The 16,034-nt window shown below is 41.2% G+C and overlaps 1 protein-coding gene across 3 annotated transcripts in view; it reads left to right on the forward strand.

The window, feature by feature from the left end:
* The window catches only part of LOC121303042 (protein patched homolog 1-like), a 62,470-nt gene extending 48,969 nt beyond the window's left edge, over nucleotides 1-13,501 (forward strand). For all 3 annotated transcript variants that reach the window (XM_041233457.1, XM_041233441.1, XM_041233448.1), the window contains exons 19-24: nucleotides 4,889-5,026; nucleotides 5,548-5,690; nucleotides 8,732-8,831; nucleotides 9,080-9,334; nucleotides 10,023-10,581; nucleotides 11,317-13,501. In XM_041233457.1, the coding sequence (XP_041089391.1) occupies nucleotides 4,889-5,026; nucleotides 5,548-5,690; nucleotides 8,732-8,831; nucleotides 9,080-9,334; nucleotides 10,023-10,580 (1,194 nt within the window). In that variant the 3' untranslated portion in view covers nucleotide 10,581; nucleotides 11,317-13,501. The remainder of the gene's footprint in view (nucleotides 1-4,888; nucleotides 5,027-5,547; nucleotides 5,691-8,731; nucleotides 8,832-9,079; nucleotides 9,335-10,022; nucleotides 10,582-11,316) is intronic.
* The last annotated feature ends 2,533 nt before the right edge of the window (nucleotides 13,502-16,034 follow it).

Here is a 16,034-nt window from a genome sequence, read left to right on the forward strand (position 1 = left end):
AGTTCCTCCTTGTATGTCTCCACGCTCCACAATTAAAGCATATAATCTGAACAAGCAAAAACCACATAGTTGATTTCTTCAATTTTATATTGCATTGCATGGTTTAAATCATTTTCTAAATCATTTAGTATCATAAAAACCTGTCTACTGTCACTCCGGAGCGCTGGAGCCCAGCGGGACTTTATGTACTGCCGACGTGATTTTACCATGTCAGCTTAGTTCATTAATCAGCAATTCATTTTTTTAAAAAGGAGGCGCATTTGAAATGGTTACTTTAACAACCAGAGAGGCAAGGGGAATCACGGGCAGAAAACTGCCTTTCACAGTGACCCCTGACTCCACAATATGATTAACAAGAGCTTCAGTCTTTAAAAACATCACAATACTCTTGTTCATTCTCGAGGCAGAGATGATATTCTCGTAACCTACCTCCTTTCCTACGGTCAAAGCACATTCCTCTACCGACACCTGCTCCTGTGACACAATCTTAAGCCCATTTCTCCCAGTTAAAGAATCATATGAAAAACTGGGAGGTCATCTGCCTCCCAGTGAGGCCATAATGGCACAAAAACAAAACAACTATATAAACAACAAATACTTAACGATAAACGCAACAAAGAAAAAAATAAAAAATATAGATTTCATGCACAGCAAAACCGTACACAAACTCAAACACTCCCGCTTACACTCACTCACCACAGACGCCCAGCATGCACTACGAGAAAGAGAGAAAGAGAGAGACTTTTTGACTTTTAAAATCCCTTTATTCTATAAAATAGAATACAAAATAAAAACTAAATAAAGCCACTCTTTAAAAAAGAAGCCAAAACAAAACAAAAAAAAAAATACACTGGTGCAAAACACAAAACAGATCCAACATTTCTCATTCCATTTTTTAAAAAAATCCATTTCAATTGGATCTCAGTCTTTGAGTGTTTCTCCCATGAGCAGAACAAGCTGCCCCTCCTCACCCACGGCACACACCCCCTCCCCAGTGCACCAACGTCTCTCAAAACTGTCCAGGTCGTGCACCATTTTAAAATAGGCAAACTCCATGTTGATCCTGGAGACCATCAGGATCCTAAAAATACTAATAGGATTTATAAAACCAGTGGCTAAAACCTTTATTTTCTCGGGATTTTAAAATAGCTAATTTCTAAAATTAAAAAATTAATTAAAAAATAAAAAATTATATTTCACACTAAGAGCAAAAACATTTTTAGTAAAAATAACCCCCAAGGAAGCCAGCAGGTTCTCTAAAAACAAAAAAGGGCTGCAGCCGAGGGCAATCCACAAACAGGTAGAAAACGGTCTCCTCTGCAGGACAGAAGGGGCACTGGACACTGACCCCCAGCTCCACTCGGCTCAGATATCTATTTGTGGCCATAATGCCATGCAGCACTCTCCACTGCAGGTCTCCAGAACACTTAGGCAAGGGAAGCTTAAACAGCACCCTCCAGACAGGAACTTCATCAACAGGGACACCAAGGTGAGCCCTCCACTTAGTGTCCACCAAGACTTTCAACTTATTAAAATGTCTGGTTTTCACACAGATTTCATAAAGTCTTTTTCTCAATTGTGTGGAAAGCCACCTCAGTGACCTTCATAAGTGACAGCAGCCTTCCAACCGGCTCTTCCTCCTCCGCTTCCTCCTCCTCCTCTACGGTCACTGAAGGGGAAACCAGCACTGCGGGGAACAGGGGTTCCTGCTCTGGAGCCACGTGCTCCTCCAGAAACCTACTCAGAAACTGGGAGAGTGCCGGGCAGAGGGATGCCTGGAGATCACTCAGCACCTTCTCCAGGAAACGCTCTGATCTAATATTCAGTGCAGGAGTTAAAACCCTGCTGGCTTTCCAATTAAAAAATTTAAAATCAATCAAATGCCCCAGTTTAGTAAAACCGGCTTTAAGAAACAAAATGGATAAAAAAGCAGAGCTAAAAACCTCACATTTAAAAATGGGGTTAAAAAACAGAGGCTCTTCAAAAAACCCACTGTGTGCTCTGTGATTCTTCTGATCTTGTGATCTTTAAACGTCTCCAAGCATTTAACAGATTCTTATAAAAACCCTCCAACCCTGCATCACTAAAACAATCAAGAGATATTAAAAACAAATGTCTGTCAAAACCCAGCTTCCCTGCCTTCTGCAGTAAACAAAATGCCAGATCACTCTAGCTCAGCTGTGGGGTGTACAACAGCCTCTGGGCAGCCTGCAGCCTAAATGCTGCCATCCTGCTAGGGATATCAATGAGCCCCTGCCCTTCCTCCTCACGGGGGAGATACAAAACAGCTGGGTGGAGCCAGTGATGCCCGCTCCAAAAAAACTGCACTAGGCATCTCTGTATCTCATTTAATAAAACCAGGGGAGGATCCAGGCACACCAGCTTATGCCAAAGCATGGAGGCGACAAGATTGTTAATGTTGAGGACCCTACCCCTGAAGGAGAGCCGAGAGAGGAGCCACTGCCAACTCTGCAGTCTCCCCTTCACCCTGTCCAGCATCCCCTCCCTATTCTGCTTCATTCCCAAAATAAATACCTAAAAGTTTGACTCCAATTTTGTTCCAGCTTAAAACTGAAGGCAGTAATCAAGCAAAATTAAACCAAAATCAACATTCTAGACTTTGGATACATTAAAAAGATCTCTTAATAAAAACAAATTATCGATCTCTCTGGCACACAGTACGACTGGTCTGTGTGCACCACTGGTCCAGTGTTGGTCTTTAGGCGATTAGCGAGAGCCTTGTAAAGCAGTTTGTAATCGGAGCACAGCAATGAGACAGGGCGCCAGTTCTTGATGTCACAGAGGTCTCCTTTCTTGGGTAGCAGTGTTATCACTGCCCTGTGGCAGCTCCCCATCCCAAACACATTCCTGCAGGACCTGGTACAGGTCCTCACCAATACAGCTCCAGAACTTTTTATAGAATTCTGCTGGCAGACCATCCAGTCCGGGAGCCTTCCCTTTGGAGAGCTGCGCCACGGCCGCAGTGAGCTCTGGGAATGCCAGTGGAGTGTCCAATCCGCAGCTCTCCTCCTTGTCCAGGCTGGGGAGACCCTGGAGAAGCAGCTCTATCTCTCCTGGGTCGCAGCCCTCAGCATTGTAGAGATCAGTATAAAAGCTCACTGCAACATACCTGAGCTCCACAAGGCTGGAGACTCCCCCCCGGGCAGCCTCAGACGGGGGGGCGACCATATCTTTAAGTTCAATAAAGCAGGCTCTGAACAGAGAGCCCTTCACCTTCTTATCCAGCAGGCTGCCCAGGAGCTGCCTCCTCTCCTGCAGGCCCCGATATGCCCCTTCATCGTTCTCGCTTTTAAAAAAATAAAATCTTCTCCTCCCCAACATTAATAAAATCAATAAAAATACCAGCATGTTTTCTCTGTACTTTTAAAAGTCGACCTTGAACAATCTCCTCAATAGATAAAATCTCCACCTATAATCCTGGAGAAAATAAAAGAGCAACCCCAGCACTAAAATTAGAACCGTGGCTTAAAATACAGTCGCTCCTCCACTGACTACCAGTGAGACTGATTACTGCTGTCTGAGTGTGTCTCCTGCAATAAAATCACATTTGAACGCTTGCTGTTTAAAAAATCAAATAATTGTGCTCTTTTATTAAAATCCCTGCACCCGTTCACGTCAAGAGCCTTAAATAATTTTCTCCATAGATAAAAATAGATTATTCAAAAATAACAAACACGTTAAAATAAAAGTTTTCTTAATAAAACTAGCCATTAAAAATGTTTAGATGAAGGTTAACGTTTTCCGAACTGAACTGACATATTTTTTTAAGTCTGAATCTTTTTTTCTGGCCAAACTCATTCATAGACGATTTCCTTAATATTAAATCTGCAGAACACAAAAAAAGTATCTGGTCTGGGAAGAAGGATTTAATGTCTGCTCGCCTCTTACCTTTTGTTCTTTCATGAAAATTGCTGAACTCGTTTAATGAATACAGTTTCCAAATCTGGCTGGCCATGATGTCAGAGGGTTGCGAGGTATCAGAGAGCCCGTCCTCCCATCCATCCTCGTCCGATCCCGCCGATCTGTCCTCCTCCTCACCCGCAGAATTTCCATCAGCCGCCGGCATTTCCACTACTGACCCCGCAGGCTGAGGGGGGGAATGCCAACAGGGCCTACCTGAGCCCCGAGGCTATCTCCCCCAACACCGCTCCCCTCCAGCAGTACAAATACTTGTCTCCTAAAAGACATGACGTGCTTAATTTCAGGGTTTTTACATCCAAGGGGAATCATTTTGATCCGTGACATTATTTTACCATATCTTGAAAGCTGTCTTTCAATCAATGAATTATTAATAAAAGGGGGAATATTTGACAATATTACTTTGGTAAGAGGCGTAGATAACGGTGTTACAGTTACCAAAGAATCATTCAACATAAATCCCTCTTCCATAATTTTGTTAACCAGATTTTCTTGGTTAAGGAAAACGACTATAACTTTGTTCATCCGTGAGGCGGGTTTGATCTTTTCAAAGCCAACTACCCCCTCCCCCCGTCCCCCAAGGCAAGCAGCACATCTTCAACAGAATCATTATTTTCAGAAAAAACTTTAAAACCATGGCACCTAGTAAGCCCCCCAAACCTACCGAAGTGGGAGCCCATCTTTGGGCACACACTGGCTAAAAAATGTTTAAAAAGTACTAAGATAACAAAAAATTAGTAAATATATATTTTACTCTGAGAAAAATGTTATTCTGCGAAATGAGTGGGGGTGGGGGGAGGGGCTGGGGTTTTCTGTGTTTTCTGGATTTCTGTGAAAGTTGTTCTGACTGAGGTGCTCGTGAAACGTAAATAGAAAAAAGGGGGTTGAAAAAGGGGTCAGAAATCATTCTGTGTGTGAGATTGTCTAACTCAGTGTTTCTAATCCCCAGGTGATGGTCTTGTCCTTGATGACTGTAGAGCTGTTTGGAATGATGGGGCTGATTGGAATCAAGCTGAGTGCTGTGCCAGTGGTCATCCTCATTGCTTCTGTGGGAATCGGGGTGGAGTTTACAGTTCATGTTGCTCTGGTATGTACACTGGCAGCACAGCACCACATTTCCCAGATTATCCCTGCTTTTGTAGGCCCCCCCCCCCCCCAAAGTAAAAATGGAAGTTTGCCCATGGTGGTCTAAATGTTATGCAGCCTCTCTTTTCCCAATGCTTGCTGTTTTTACCCTGTTTTACAGCCAGGAGGATTTAATGAATCAGATAGCTATCATGTCTAACAGAGATGATCTTCCTACATTCATTCAAGAGTTGCAACTTGTTGAAGGATGGTAGAATTTTTCCATGGTCCAAAAAAATGTCAGTTACATAAATATTGTGAAATAGCATTATCCGTACGCATTTGTTAATATTTACCTATGATAAAATGTTTTTTTTTTTTTAAAGCTGTGGATAATATTTACCTGTTGCTGTACTGTAATATTCACACATATGCAGTATAAAAAAATAAAAATAAAAAAAAATAAACCTCAGGCAGAGCATATGGGATTCTCACTAGAAACATGCGGCTTTCATTACAGTGATCTTATCTTATCTGTTGCAGGCCTTCCTAACCGCCATTGGGGACCAGAACCGCAGAGCTGTTCTAGCACTAGAGCACATGTTTGCCCCTGTGCTGGATGGCGCTGTATCTACACTGCTTGGAGTGCTAATGCTTGCCGGCTCTGAATTCGACTTCATTGTCAGGTAGAACTTGCCGCCATTTTGTTGTTAAAGTTGTTGTGTTGTTGTTGTCAGTCAGTGCCATGCACATGTTTGTTTTCCCAGATGAGTTTCAGTTGGCCACAAGCATTACAGACTATTGCTGCATACACTTTACTGGTTGCTGAATGCTTCCTGTTTTACCTTGCATTCTGAGTTAGCTAAGAATTGCTTGTTTGGGCTCCTGTTAAAGATGTGCTCTTGCACTGGTTTCTGTTAGCAAAGGCCTTTACCTGAGAGACCACGGGCTGGGGTAGCAGTTTGTCTCGCGTTCACTGCTTCTTTTGTTCTTGCTTTTTTGAGAAAGCTTTGCCTTTCTTCAGCTCACGTGTGGCATTTATTTTCAGTGCTTGAGTATTTGTAAAATAGTGCAAGATTAGTTTCTGCTGGTGGTTGACACAATCCTAACCCATGACAGGGAACAATAGTAGTGGAAGAGAAAGTATGAAAGGAGAGGAGTATAGAAAGGTTTTTTTATAGAATGGTTTGTTTAACCATTTGTAGCTCTTTGAAAGAAAAATAATCTGAGTGGTTGAAACTCAAAAGAGATGTTATATATTTTTGTATGAAAGACCCACCAGTTTAATTATCTTTGTTAGCTGGATTGTTTTTACAGGGTGAGATCAATGTAGGGCAATACAACAAGATGAGAAAATGTATGAAGGTCACCATAGGTGTTTTATGTATAAATGTACATATCCTAAGAAGTCCAAAACTGTTCTGATAGTTCTAACGTAATCTTCACAGTGGAAGAACATTAGGTTTAGGGATTTACTGTTTGAGCTGAAGGCAGCCATTTGCTAGTGGGTTTAATTAAGATTCAGTTCATCAGCCCAGACAAGGGAGCAGGGTTTTTGGGGGAATTTGAGAAAAGCCGTGAAACAGATGCCTTTCCTACACCAAACAACCTGTGGAGTTCTGCAAAGGAAAAAAAAAAAAGCGGCTTATGTTCGCTGTAACACTGGCTCTTTGACAGGCGCTTGTGGCTGCTGAAGGGGGGTGGAGAGGGGAATCTGAAGTAAGCTAGAGGTAGGGCAGAACAAATAAATATCTCGGCCTGGAGCTCAGGTACAAGTCTGGCAGTGCCCGAACCCTCATGGCTGGGAATAGACTGAGCGTGTTTCTCCCCATCCACCTAACATAAATAGTGTCAAGTCATAGGTGAATTGAGGCACACCAGGGAGGTGGCTATTGCTGCCACTTTATCTCATCAAGAGTTGTTTAGACAGGGGGCCTCTGTTTAATCAACATTTGTGACTGCTCTCTTTAAGCTGTGTGTTTTTAAAAATAATTTCTGTCCCAACACAGATTTGCTGTTGACTGCAATTAATATTTGCGTCCACTTTAAAATACCTATAATGATGTTGTGATTTATCAAAGAGACATTTTTTACTCAGGGTGGATTATGGGCTCACTCTGTTTCCATGTTTTTGCAGTGATATTTATTTAGCTAATAAAGAAGCAACTGTTTGGCTTTCTGACTTTTTCTCCCTCCTCTTGTTTCCGGGCAGAATCTGGCCTAGACTCTTCTTGTTTTTCCAAGACAAATAATAAAGCAAACTCTTCTGACAGCATTGACTTGCTCTGTTATAGTGATTTTAGAAAAATGTAGAACAGCTGGTAAGCTAACGAGATTGATGAATGAACTGTCCATTCGGCATTCGCAGAAATCAAATCTTGAGTGTGTGCTAAAGAGTTGGACAAACAATACTGCAATTCCCTCCAGCCATTTCACAGCTTTGTACTAAAAGAACCTTTGAAATTCAACGACAAGCATTTCAACTAGAAGTCTTTCAACTGTGTTCTTTATATAGCAGCACATGTTTGTACGAGTACAATTTCAAAAAAATAAAGACTTAGTCTACTAGTAGATTTAGTCTACTTATCAGGTATTCAGAGTGTACATAATACTTTAAATTTAAAGGCCACCTTCTTTTTGAACATGGATCATACTAAATAAGGCCTTTTGTGCTTGCTGAGTCCCGCTGAATAAAAAGCAGAAGCCGGTGTGTATGTTGCCACACTGTCAGGAGAGCCTATTACTTTGGTAAATCCAATAATTCGGAATCATTAGTTATGAGTTTGTCAGTGAGTTTAGTCTGAACTCCAGCTGTGCGGCATACCAGCTGGCAAGACCCGTCCTCCCATTGACAGGCTTACCTTGGGCCAACCGAAGGATCCCAGACCTTAACCCTAAATGGTGGGAAAGGATGACGACTCGGGCTTTCTTTTTTCCTTTCACTTGTGCAACTCCTTGCACAGCTCTTGAGCTCTTTTTGCTTTTTTTCTTCTTCTTTTCTGTTTTACGTCTGAATTGGCAAAGGCAAAACAAGAGCATTCGGGAATTCTAAATTGCCCAACAAAAGATTAGTTTGCAGTGCAGCTACACCATTGTGAAGTGCTTTTATTCACAGAAAATGCTTTAGTTTAATGCAGAACACTGGTCCCCATGTTCTTTTAAAAAAAAAAAAAAAAAAAAGTAAGCTATTTAGTCAGAGCGAAATGTAAAATTGTAAGCGGGGCAGTTGTGCTTAGTAAAAGGGAGGGGGTCTTTCTAGAGATTTAATTAGGGATTCAGCTGTAAAATGCAGGAGCATTTCACAGTGGATTAATTGCTGATAGAACAGCCCCTCTCTTCCTCCTAGACAAAATTGTTTAAACTCTACACCCTTCACTTCATTTGTTTGTTTGCTTCTGCTGGGTTTTCATTAGTGAGGCCCCCTCGTTGTACTTGTGCTTTGAGTCTCTTCAGCCATTGACTCCACATTCCGTCATTTTTTTCTTCTGTTTGCTGAACACAGTTATAATCGACACTGCATGTGCCACACAGCGTTTTTCTGTGAATCAACCAACTAACTTTGTTTCCTTTTTTTTTTTTTTTGTTTTACTAACACTCTTGCTCTGTGGGGACATAGCCTCACAGAAGGTAAACACATTTAGACTATCGTCAGACTAAAAACATGTTGTATGTGCTTGCATGGAAAGCGGTTTCAGATCAGTAATTCAAGATTCTCTGTTTTTAATAGGTATTTCTTTGCTGTACTGGCAATCCTGACCGTGTTAGGAGTTCTGAACGGATTGGTGCTACTTCCTGTTCTGTTGTCATATTTTGGGCCGTATCCTGAGGTAAGACCTAAATCTCTTTCGAAGTGACAGTGTATGCGGTTTGTTTTATTTATATGTTCCTGTTATTAGTTAGCTCTTTCAACATTGCAAGACTGTATACAGGTCAAGGAAAAATAACACCACTCAAAACTGCAGATTGCTCTAGTTGTAGAAGACAGATACTGTAATTCAAAGCAGCAGACTAGTAAACTATTTTAATTTGTAAGCATGCTGTGCTTTAACTGTAATGTGGTGTATTGCTGTTCCAGGTTTCTCCGACTGACGGAAGGAGCCGACTGCCCACCCCTTCTCCTGAGCCGCCCCCTCGCATCGTGAGGTTCACGGTCCACCCCAGCCACATTGCCAACGGCTCAGATTCGTCGGACTCGGAGTACAGTTCTCAGACCACGGTATCAGGGATCAGTGATGAGCTCCACCTGTACGAGGGAGGCCAGAGCACTGCTCATCCCACACACCAGGTCATGGTGGAGGCCACAGAGAACTCTGGCTACCCCAGGTCCACTGTAAGTCCTCAGAAGCTCAATGCTAATTCTGACTATTATAGCGTGGTCTCTGTTGTTGCCTTTTTTTTTTTTTTTGGTTTTAGGTAAAAAAAAAAAAAAAAAAATGTCCAGGACCACCTTTTAGACGTCAAAGGCTTCCATAAGTGCATTACATTGACCCAGGGAGTCTATAAAACAGGAAGTGAACTCGAGATGTTACTTGACATTTTGCTTGATGTGTTATTGTTTTAACAATCTGGACATCGTTGTTCATTGTGGCTTAAAAGCACAAGGGTGTTGTGCTAGTTTTAAAGTAGATTTGGTATTCAAGATGTTATGCCTTTAACAAAAATACAAATACAAAAAATGGTCTATTTACCAACATTCTTTTAATGAAGACATTTCTGGTGCCATCATGTATTTTCAAGGAGGTATAATTCTACTATAATTAAATCAGTTGTTTTTAATTATGTTTAGTAATGCCTATAAGGCTTATAAGAACTGCTTGGATGTTCAGATTAAACATTATTGTGATGTTTATTGCTGCAATAAAAGATTCTGCCATAATGATGGTGGCTTTAAACGTATTTTACACTTATGGAAAGCAAGGCAAGAAACTGAACTCCAAATCCAATGACACCAAATGCATGGGCCAATATATTTGCAAGCTTCTTCTTGAACAATTCCTTGATGTTTTTTCTAACTGCAGGTTGTTCAGCCAGTGTATCACCAGCCCAGAACTAGACTTCAGCCTCATCCTCCAGAAAATCGACCCCAGCAAGCCTGGAGAAGCAGCAGGGACCCAAGGAGGGAGACGACAAGGGACAGCCAACAGCATCAACAACATCAACATCAGACGCCTCCTCACCGGCCGCGCATGGACGCTTTTGAAACTTCTACTCAAGGGCATTCTGGTCCTAGTAATAGGGACCACTCGGGTCATCGCACCCGCTCTCACAGCACTAGACACCCACTTTTCACTGCCACAGGTGCTTCTGTGCCAGCGTACTGCCAGCCTATCACTACTGTGACTGCCTCAGCCTCGGTCACTGTGGCTGTGCACTCGTCCCTGCCCAGACAGAACCCTCCTTACATGGGGTTCCAGTCACGTGAGGGGTGTCACGAGACTGACCAGGCACCATTTGAGGACCCCCATGTTCCTTTTAATGCCCACAGCGAGAGAAGGGGCTCTAAAGTGGAGGTTATGGAGCTGCAGGACATGGAATGTGAAACAAGGAATGGTGGCGGCGGCAGCATGACGAGATAAGGTGAGCTTCCGTGGACTGAAAAAACGTACTGGGTCCCAGATGGTTTTGAAATTTTGCACCAGAGGTTGACAGCATGGTCACCAAACAATTTAATATAGTAAGTGCCATGTGGTTTTATCTCAAAAGCCAGTGTATGTCACGTTAATTGAAAATGAAGGGGGGTTGGGGGATGTTTGATTTTTCTGTTGTATGTGAGGTGCTGTGATCTCGGGGAGTAACCCTAATATTAACAGAGCATAGGTTTTAGGTTTTTTGATGACATGCTTTAGCAACTTCAGACACACTGCCCTGTGGTCATTCTGTCAGAGCTGTTTGAACACCTGAGTTTGACTCCACTGGTCTGCAGTGTCATGTGACGCGAGTCCTGCCTCCTGTAGCCCAGTCATACTCATTCAAAATCAGCTGTGGAGCTACACTTTTTGCACACACACATGGTGGTGTCACCTTGGTCAACAACGTCTCAATGCAGTGACCACAGAATTCCACCCTTTTCTCAATGTCACATGGTTACACTAGCTTGTATACCACGCACAGCCTGGTGGTGCCACGTGCACATAACTGCAGTCATTTACATAGAAGACATTCCCCAACTTTATATTTCTTATTTTAAACTGTGTGTGGGAGTGCAATTATTCTATCTTTGACCGTCTTCAAATTGATATAGTTGTATTTGTAATGAGTGTGCTTTAGTTCTGTGCTGTTCTGAACCATTTCTTTCTTTGTGTTTTCTTTTAGTGGTTACATTTTGAAGCACAAAAGGCCAAAGATAGGACATCCTTCTGTTCTGAACCTTGAAGAGAACTGCTTGAAGTTAAGTAAATGCAAGGACATGCTGCATCAGGAAGACAGTTCACTGTTACTGTACCCTAGTGTAATATATTGTTTAATATTTCAATAAATATTTAAAAGATGTACACATGTCTATAATACAAAGGTACAATGTAAAGTAGTATCATTTAGGAGCTGTAAAACCCCTATCAATAGACTGGGGACACTGTTCTGTGTGATCTGTACATTGATCTGTGTATCTGTGCACCAAATAAGCTTAATCTAGACATTACATTTCAGCATACATTGTTGCTGCTTAAATATTGTATAATTTACTTGTATAATTCTATGCAAATATTGTTTATAGGAATTCATGTGTGTGTATGTGTGATTGTGTATAAAGGTACACATTTTGTTTTAAATATGTTAATTTGCATATCACTGCCCTGTGGTAGTATGCAATGTTATATTTAACTTTCAGACACGCTATGCGTGATATTTAAAATGAGCAGATATGAAGAATAAGCACGTTAATCTTTGAGACTGTGTGGCTGTAGCTCTTGCTGGTTTTTTTTCCCTTTCGTTTCTTTTTTGCTCTGATGCTGTACCCTTTTATATCGATGTTATTTTACTGTATGACAGCCCTTAGTGCGCTCACACTCAAATTAAAACTGCCAAATGTTAACCTTTCTGAAATGTGAAGATATCTTTGAGCTTGCTCATTCCTTTTGTCAGATGTACAACTTTGGTTTCATGACTAATCACACAAACTCATACTTTTCCAAAATCCATTTTAGTGTTAGTTGCAACCAATTCAGTTAAAATTTGGCACTTGATTGCAGTAAATAATGTTGTACTATGGCAAAAAAAAAAAATGGTTAGACTTCTTTTTTTTTTTTCTCTGTTTCAAATAAGCTACTCTGACAAGTGCATTAAGGGTTAAGCAGTGCGTGGCTTTCTTAGACCAGCACATTATCTGATACACATACTTTAAGGGACAACACTGGGCCTCAATTTAGCTCAAACAGTGGATTGACCTAAAATCATTAAAATCCACAACCACATTGTATGACACTAATTTGAAGCTGAACTCAACTGTCAAATGTACAAGTGATTGTGTCAGAGGTCGGAATGGCTTCCTGCCGCTGCTAAGTTGTTGTCTGTCTGTCACTAATTCACTAATGTCAGCATTTCTCCTCCCAAGTTTGACATTGTTGTTTTAATTTTCTATCAAACATAGCTGTATGTGTTGTTGTTTTTCTTTTTTGTTCTTTCCTCTTGTACTGTCTGCTGGTTCTACACAGTGTAGTCGTTTTCTCCTGAAGTCACATTGGCCAAAGGAGAGCTCAGTGGCTGGCAACTATTATGTTTTTTATTGTTCATTTAAAAAAAAAAAAAAAAAAAAACTATGTTTTGTATTTTTTGTGATATTTATATTTTTGTATCATAAGAATTATTTTTTGTTTTTGTTGTTTTTTTTTTTTTCTTTAAGTATTGGTCATATGCCAGTTTATAACAAAAATGCAGGGATTTTTTTACTTCTGTTGAAAAAACACTATTACAGTTATGTTTTTACTTTGTAATGGAATTTTATCTGTATAAAGTGCTTACTAATGTTAAATAGGAAAGAGAGTATATAACATTTACATTAAGGACTCAATGTAGCTATTAGAGTGAGGTGTAAAAGAAAAAAATATTCAAACTGGGTCTTACCGGCTGCCATTTTTATTGGCAGGGGTGGGTTTGTGTCATTTCAGTTACAAAGATAAATTTATGCCATATAATTTATTTATATGAATTTATTTTTGTAGTGTACATAGTAGTTGTCAAGTCTTTGGACAGAAGTATATTTTTAAAGAGTTTATATGTATTGATACCATTATGTTGGAACATAACAGAAATAGATAAAGTGCACACTTTCATTGTTAACTTGCTCTCAGACAAAAGTGGTTCTTAACAGTATTAAAAGAGAGTGCATTTTCATAAAGATGCCAGTTCTTTTTTGGGTTTATAAAAGTAGCCATGAAAGTGGAAATTGTACAAGCTCTCTAAATAATAATGTTCAAACACTGATAGAATTCTAACATAAAAAATATTATAACTTATTTGTGTCTTTGTTCATAACTCAAATAAAAATGAAACTTAAAGGAAATATGTAGACTGCTGTGCAATGTTGTTTGTGCATATGGATTTTTTTTGTTTGTTTGGTCACCTTGACTTGAATTGATAATGTTTTTTTTTTTTTTTTTTTTTTTTCAATGCTGCTCATTTCTCAGCATTCAGGGACACTGACAGACACAGAAATGCATAGATTGTATTATCCAGTGCAATGCCTGATGGAAGTTTCTCAACACATCTACAGGGCAGTACAGTGTTACAATGCAAGATTCATATTTAAATAGTGTACAGTTTAAAGTCAGTGCAAATAATACTACTAAAATACAATATGAACTAGGATGCAACAAATAAGGGTTACAAGAAGGTGTATGACATAATACTAGTGCAAGGTTAGTGCATTAGCTGAAGATCCACAAAGTCCAGTGCGTAGTAGGAAGGCTAGATTAAGAGATCCACAAGTGCAGTCTAAACAGGTCGGTCTTGAGGCGGCAGGCGGCAGTGAGACATGGAGCAGTCCTGCGGCTCTCTGGTAGCTGGTTCCACCACAGCGGGGCTAGGAAAGAGAAGGAGCGGTCACAGGAGGATGGAGTGAAGGAGAGGGTGCAGAGAGATATGAGGGATTGGAGGTAGGAGGGGGTAGTGTGGTGAAGAAAGCGGTAGGCAAGAACAAGGGTCTTGAATTGAGTGAGAGCAGGGATAGGTAGCCAGTGGAGAGTGTGAAGCAGAGGGGTAGCACCAGAGGGATAGAGTGTACCAAGGTTGGGAGAATTCAAGACAAGCAGCAGAATTTTGAGAGCTGAAGGGAGTGGATAGCCGAATTATGGAGACCAGCAAGGAGAGAGTTACAGTAGTAGCAGAGTACAAGAGTTTGGACCAGAAGTTGGGAGGAATAAGTAGTGAGAGGACTGATTTAGTAAGTGTTGCTAAGAGAGAAGCAGCAAGTGCATGACAGGGAGTGTTGAGAGGAGAGCGAGGGATCAAGAATAACACCTAGGTTTTTAGCAGGAGATGGAGAGAGTGATAGTCAAGGGATATTGAGATGGAGAGGTCAAATGTAGAGAGGTTGTTTGAGGTGGTAAGAATGCATCCAAGTTGAGATTGCTGAGAGGCATCCTCAGATGAGAGTCAAAGGAGGGAAAGGAGAGGAAGATCTGGGCATCAACAGCATTAAGGTGGTAGGAAAAGCCAAAAGAGATGAGAGTACCTAGTGAGCATATGTAGAGTAAGAAGACGAGGGGTCCCAGGACAGATCCTTCAGGTATAGCTGTAGAGAGGGGATGAAGAGGAGAGAGCCACGCCAGGAAACCTGGAAGGAACAGTTAGAGAGATGGGCGGAAAACCAGGTAAGAATAGTGCCTGAGATCCCCAGGTCACAGAGAGAAAAGGAGAATAGCATGATTGACAGTGTCAAAGGCAGCGGAGAGGTCAGGAAGAATTGGAATGGAGGAGAGGGAGGCAGCCCGAGGAGAGAGGTTTCCGTGGACTGTGTAGGACGGAACCCTGATTGAAGGGGGTCTAATAGAGAGTGCTCGGTGAGGAAGGATGACATCTTTCTCAGAGTTTTAGAGAGGAATGGGAGGAGGGAGACAGGGCAATAGTTATGGGTGGAGGAAGAGTCAAGAGCATCATGTGACTACCCAAAACTTTGGAGAGGAGTGGTGTTGTTTTTAATGAACTAGGTTTGTTAGATCAACAAGATCAACGTACAACCACTTATCAGTAGCCACGTGTTGCATAGCAGTCCATCCATCTGTCCATCCTACTTTACTAGATCATATCACACAAGTTAAGTCAAGTTAAGTAGGTTGTAGTGGTTCCCTTTTAAGTATGAAATGTAACCATTACCTAATGGGTGTTTACCTCCTAAAGACCCCGAAACCTGATATATTAAAGCTGCTCCACCGAGCCTGTGACGCAGTGTCACAGAGACGGCCGAAGTGGGCGGCGTCAGAACCAGGAAAGGTAATGCAATACACAAAACACAGGACGGATGAAATGAAATGATGAAGACGCCTGTTGGCGCCGGTTTAATACAAAATAAAAGGTTTAACAAACACGAAAAACACAGGACACGGCACTCTACGCCAAAATAAATAGACAAACGAAAACAGACTAAACTTAACACAACGGTGCACGGACAGACACTGACAAACACGGTGAGCAGATACTTTGTTGTTATTTTTATTATTACTACTTTACTTATTTCCTCCGTCTCCAATCCCGTTCTCCGCTCACCGAACACCCAACCCCCAGTATGTGACAACGTGCATCTATATATACTATTGTGCTGGGATTCAATTACCAATTAATTATTCACTTGAATCCCAGCACGTGAATTAATAAAGTGCAATTCCTCGTGCTCACATATTACTACATTTTACTTGCACGTGAAGTGCTGTGCAATCCTCGTGCCTAAATACACATATACATTTTTTAAACACTCGTGTTACACAGACCCGTTTATATCCCGTGTACCAATGTCTATACACCAACATTTAAACACACCACACGCAACACATAACAGATAATATACACAGGGGCGGGCACTTTGTTACACGCAGTCATGC

Source organism: Polyodon spathula, chromosome 2, assembly GCF_017654505.1.
Source record: "Polyodon spathula isolate WHYD16114869_AA chromosome 2, ASM1765450v1, whole genome shotgun sequence".
Taxonomy (NCBI): domain Eukaryota; kingdom Metazoa; phylum Chordata; class Actinopteri; order Acipenseriformes; family Polyodontidae; genus Polyodon; species Polyodon spathula.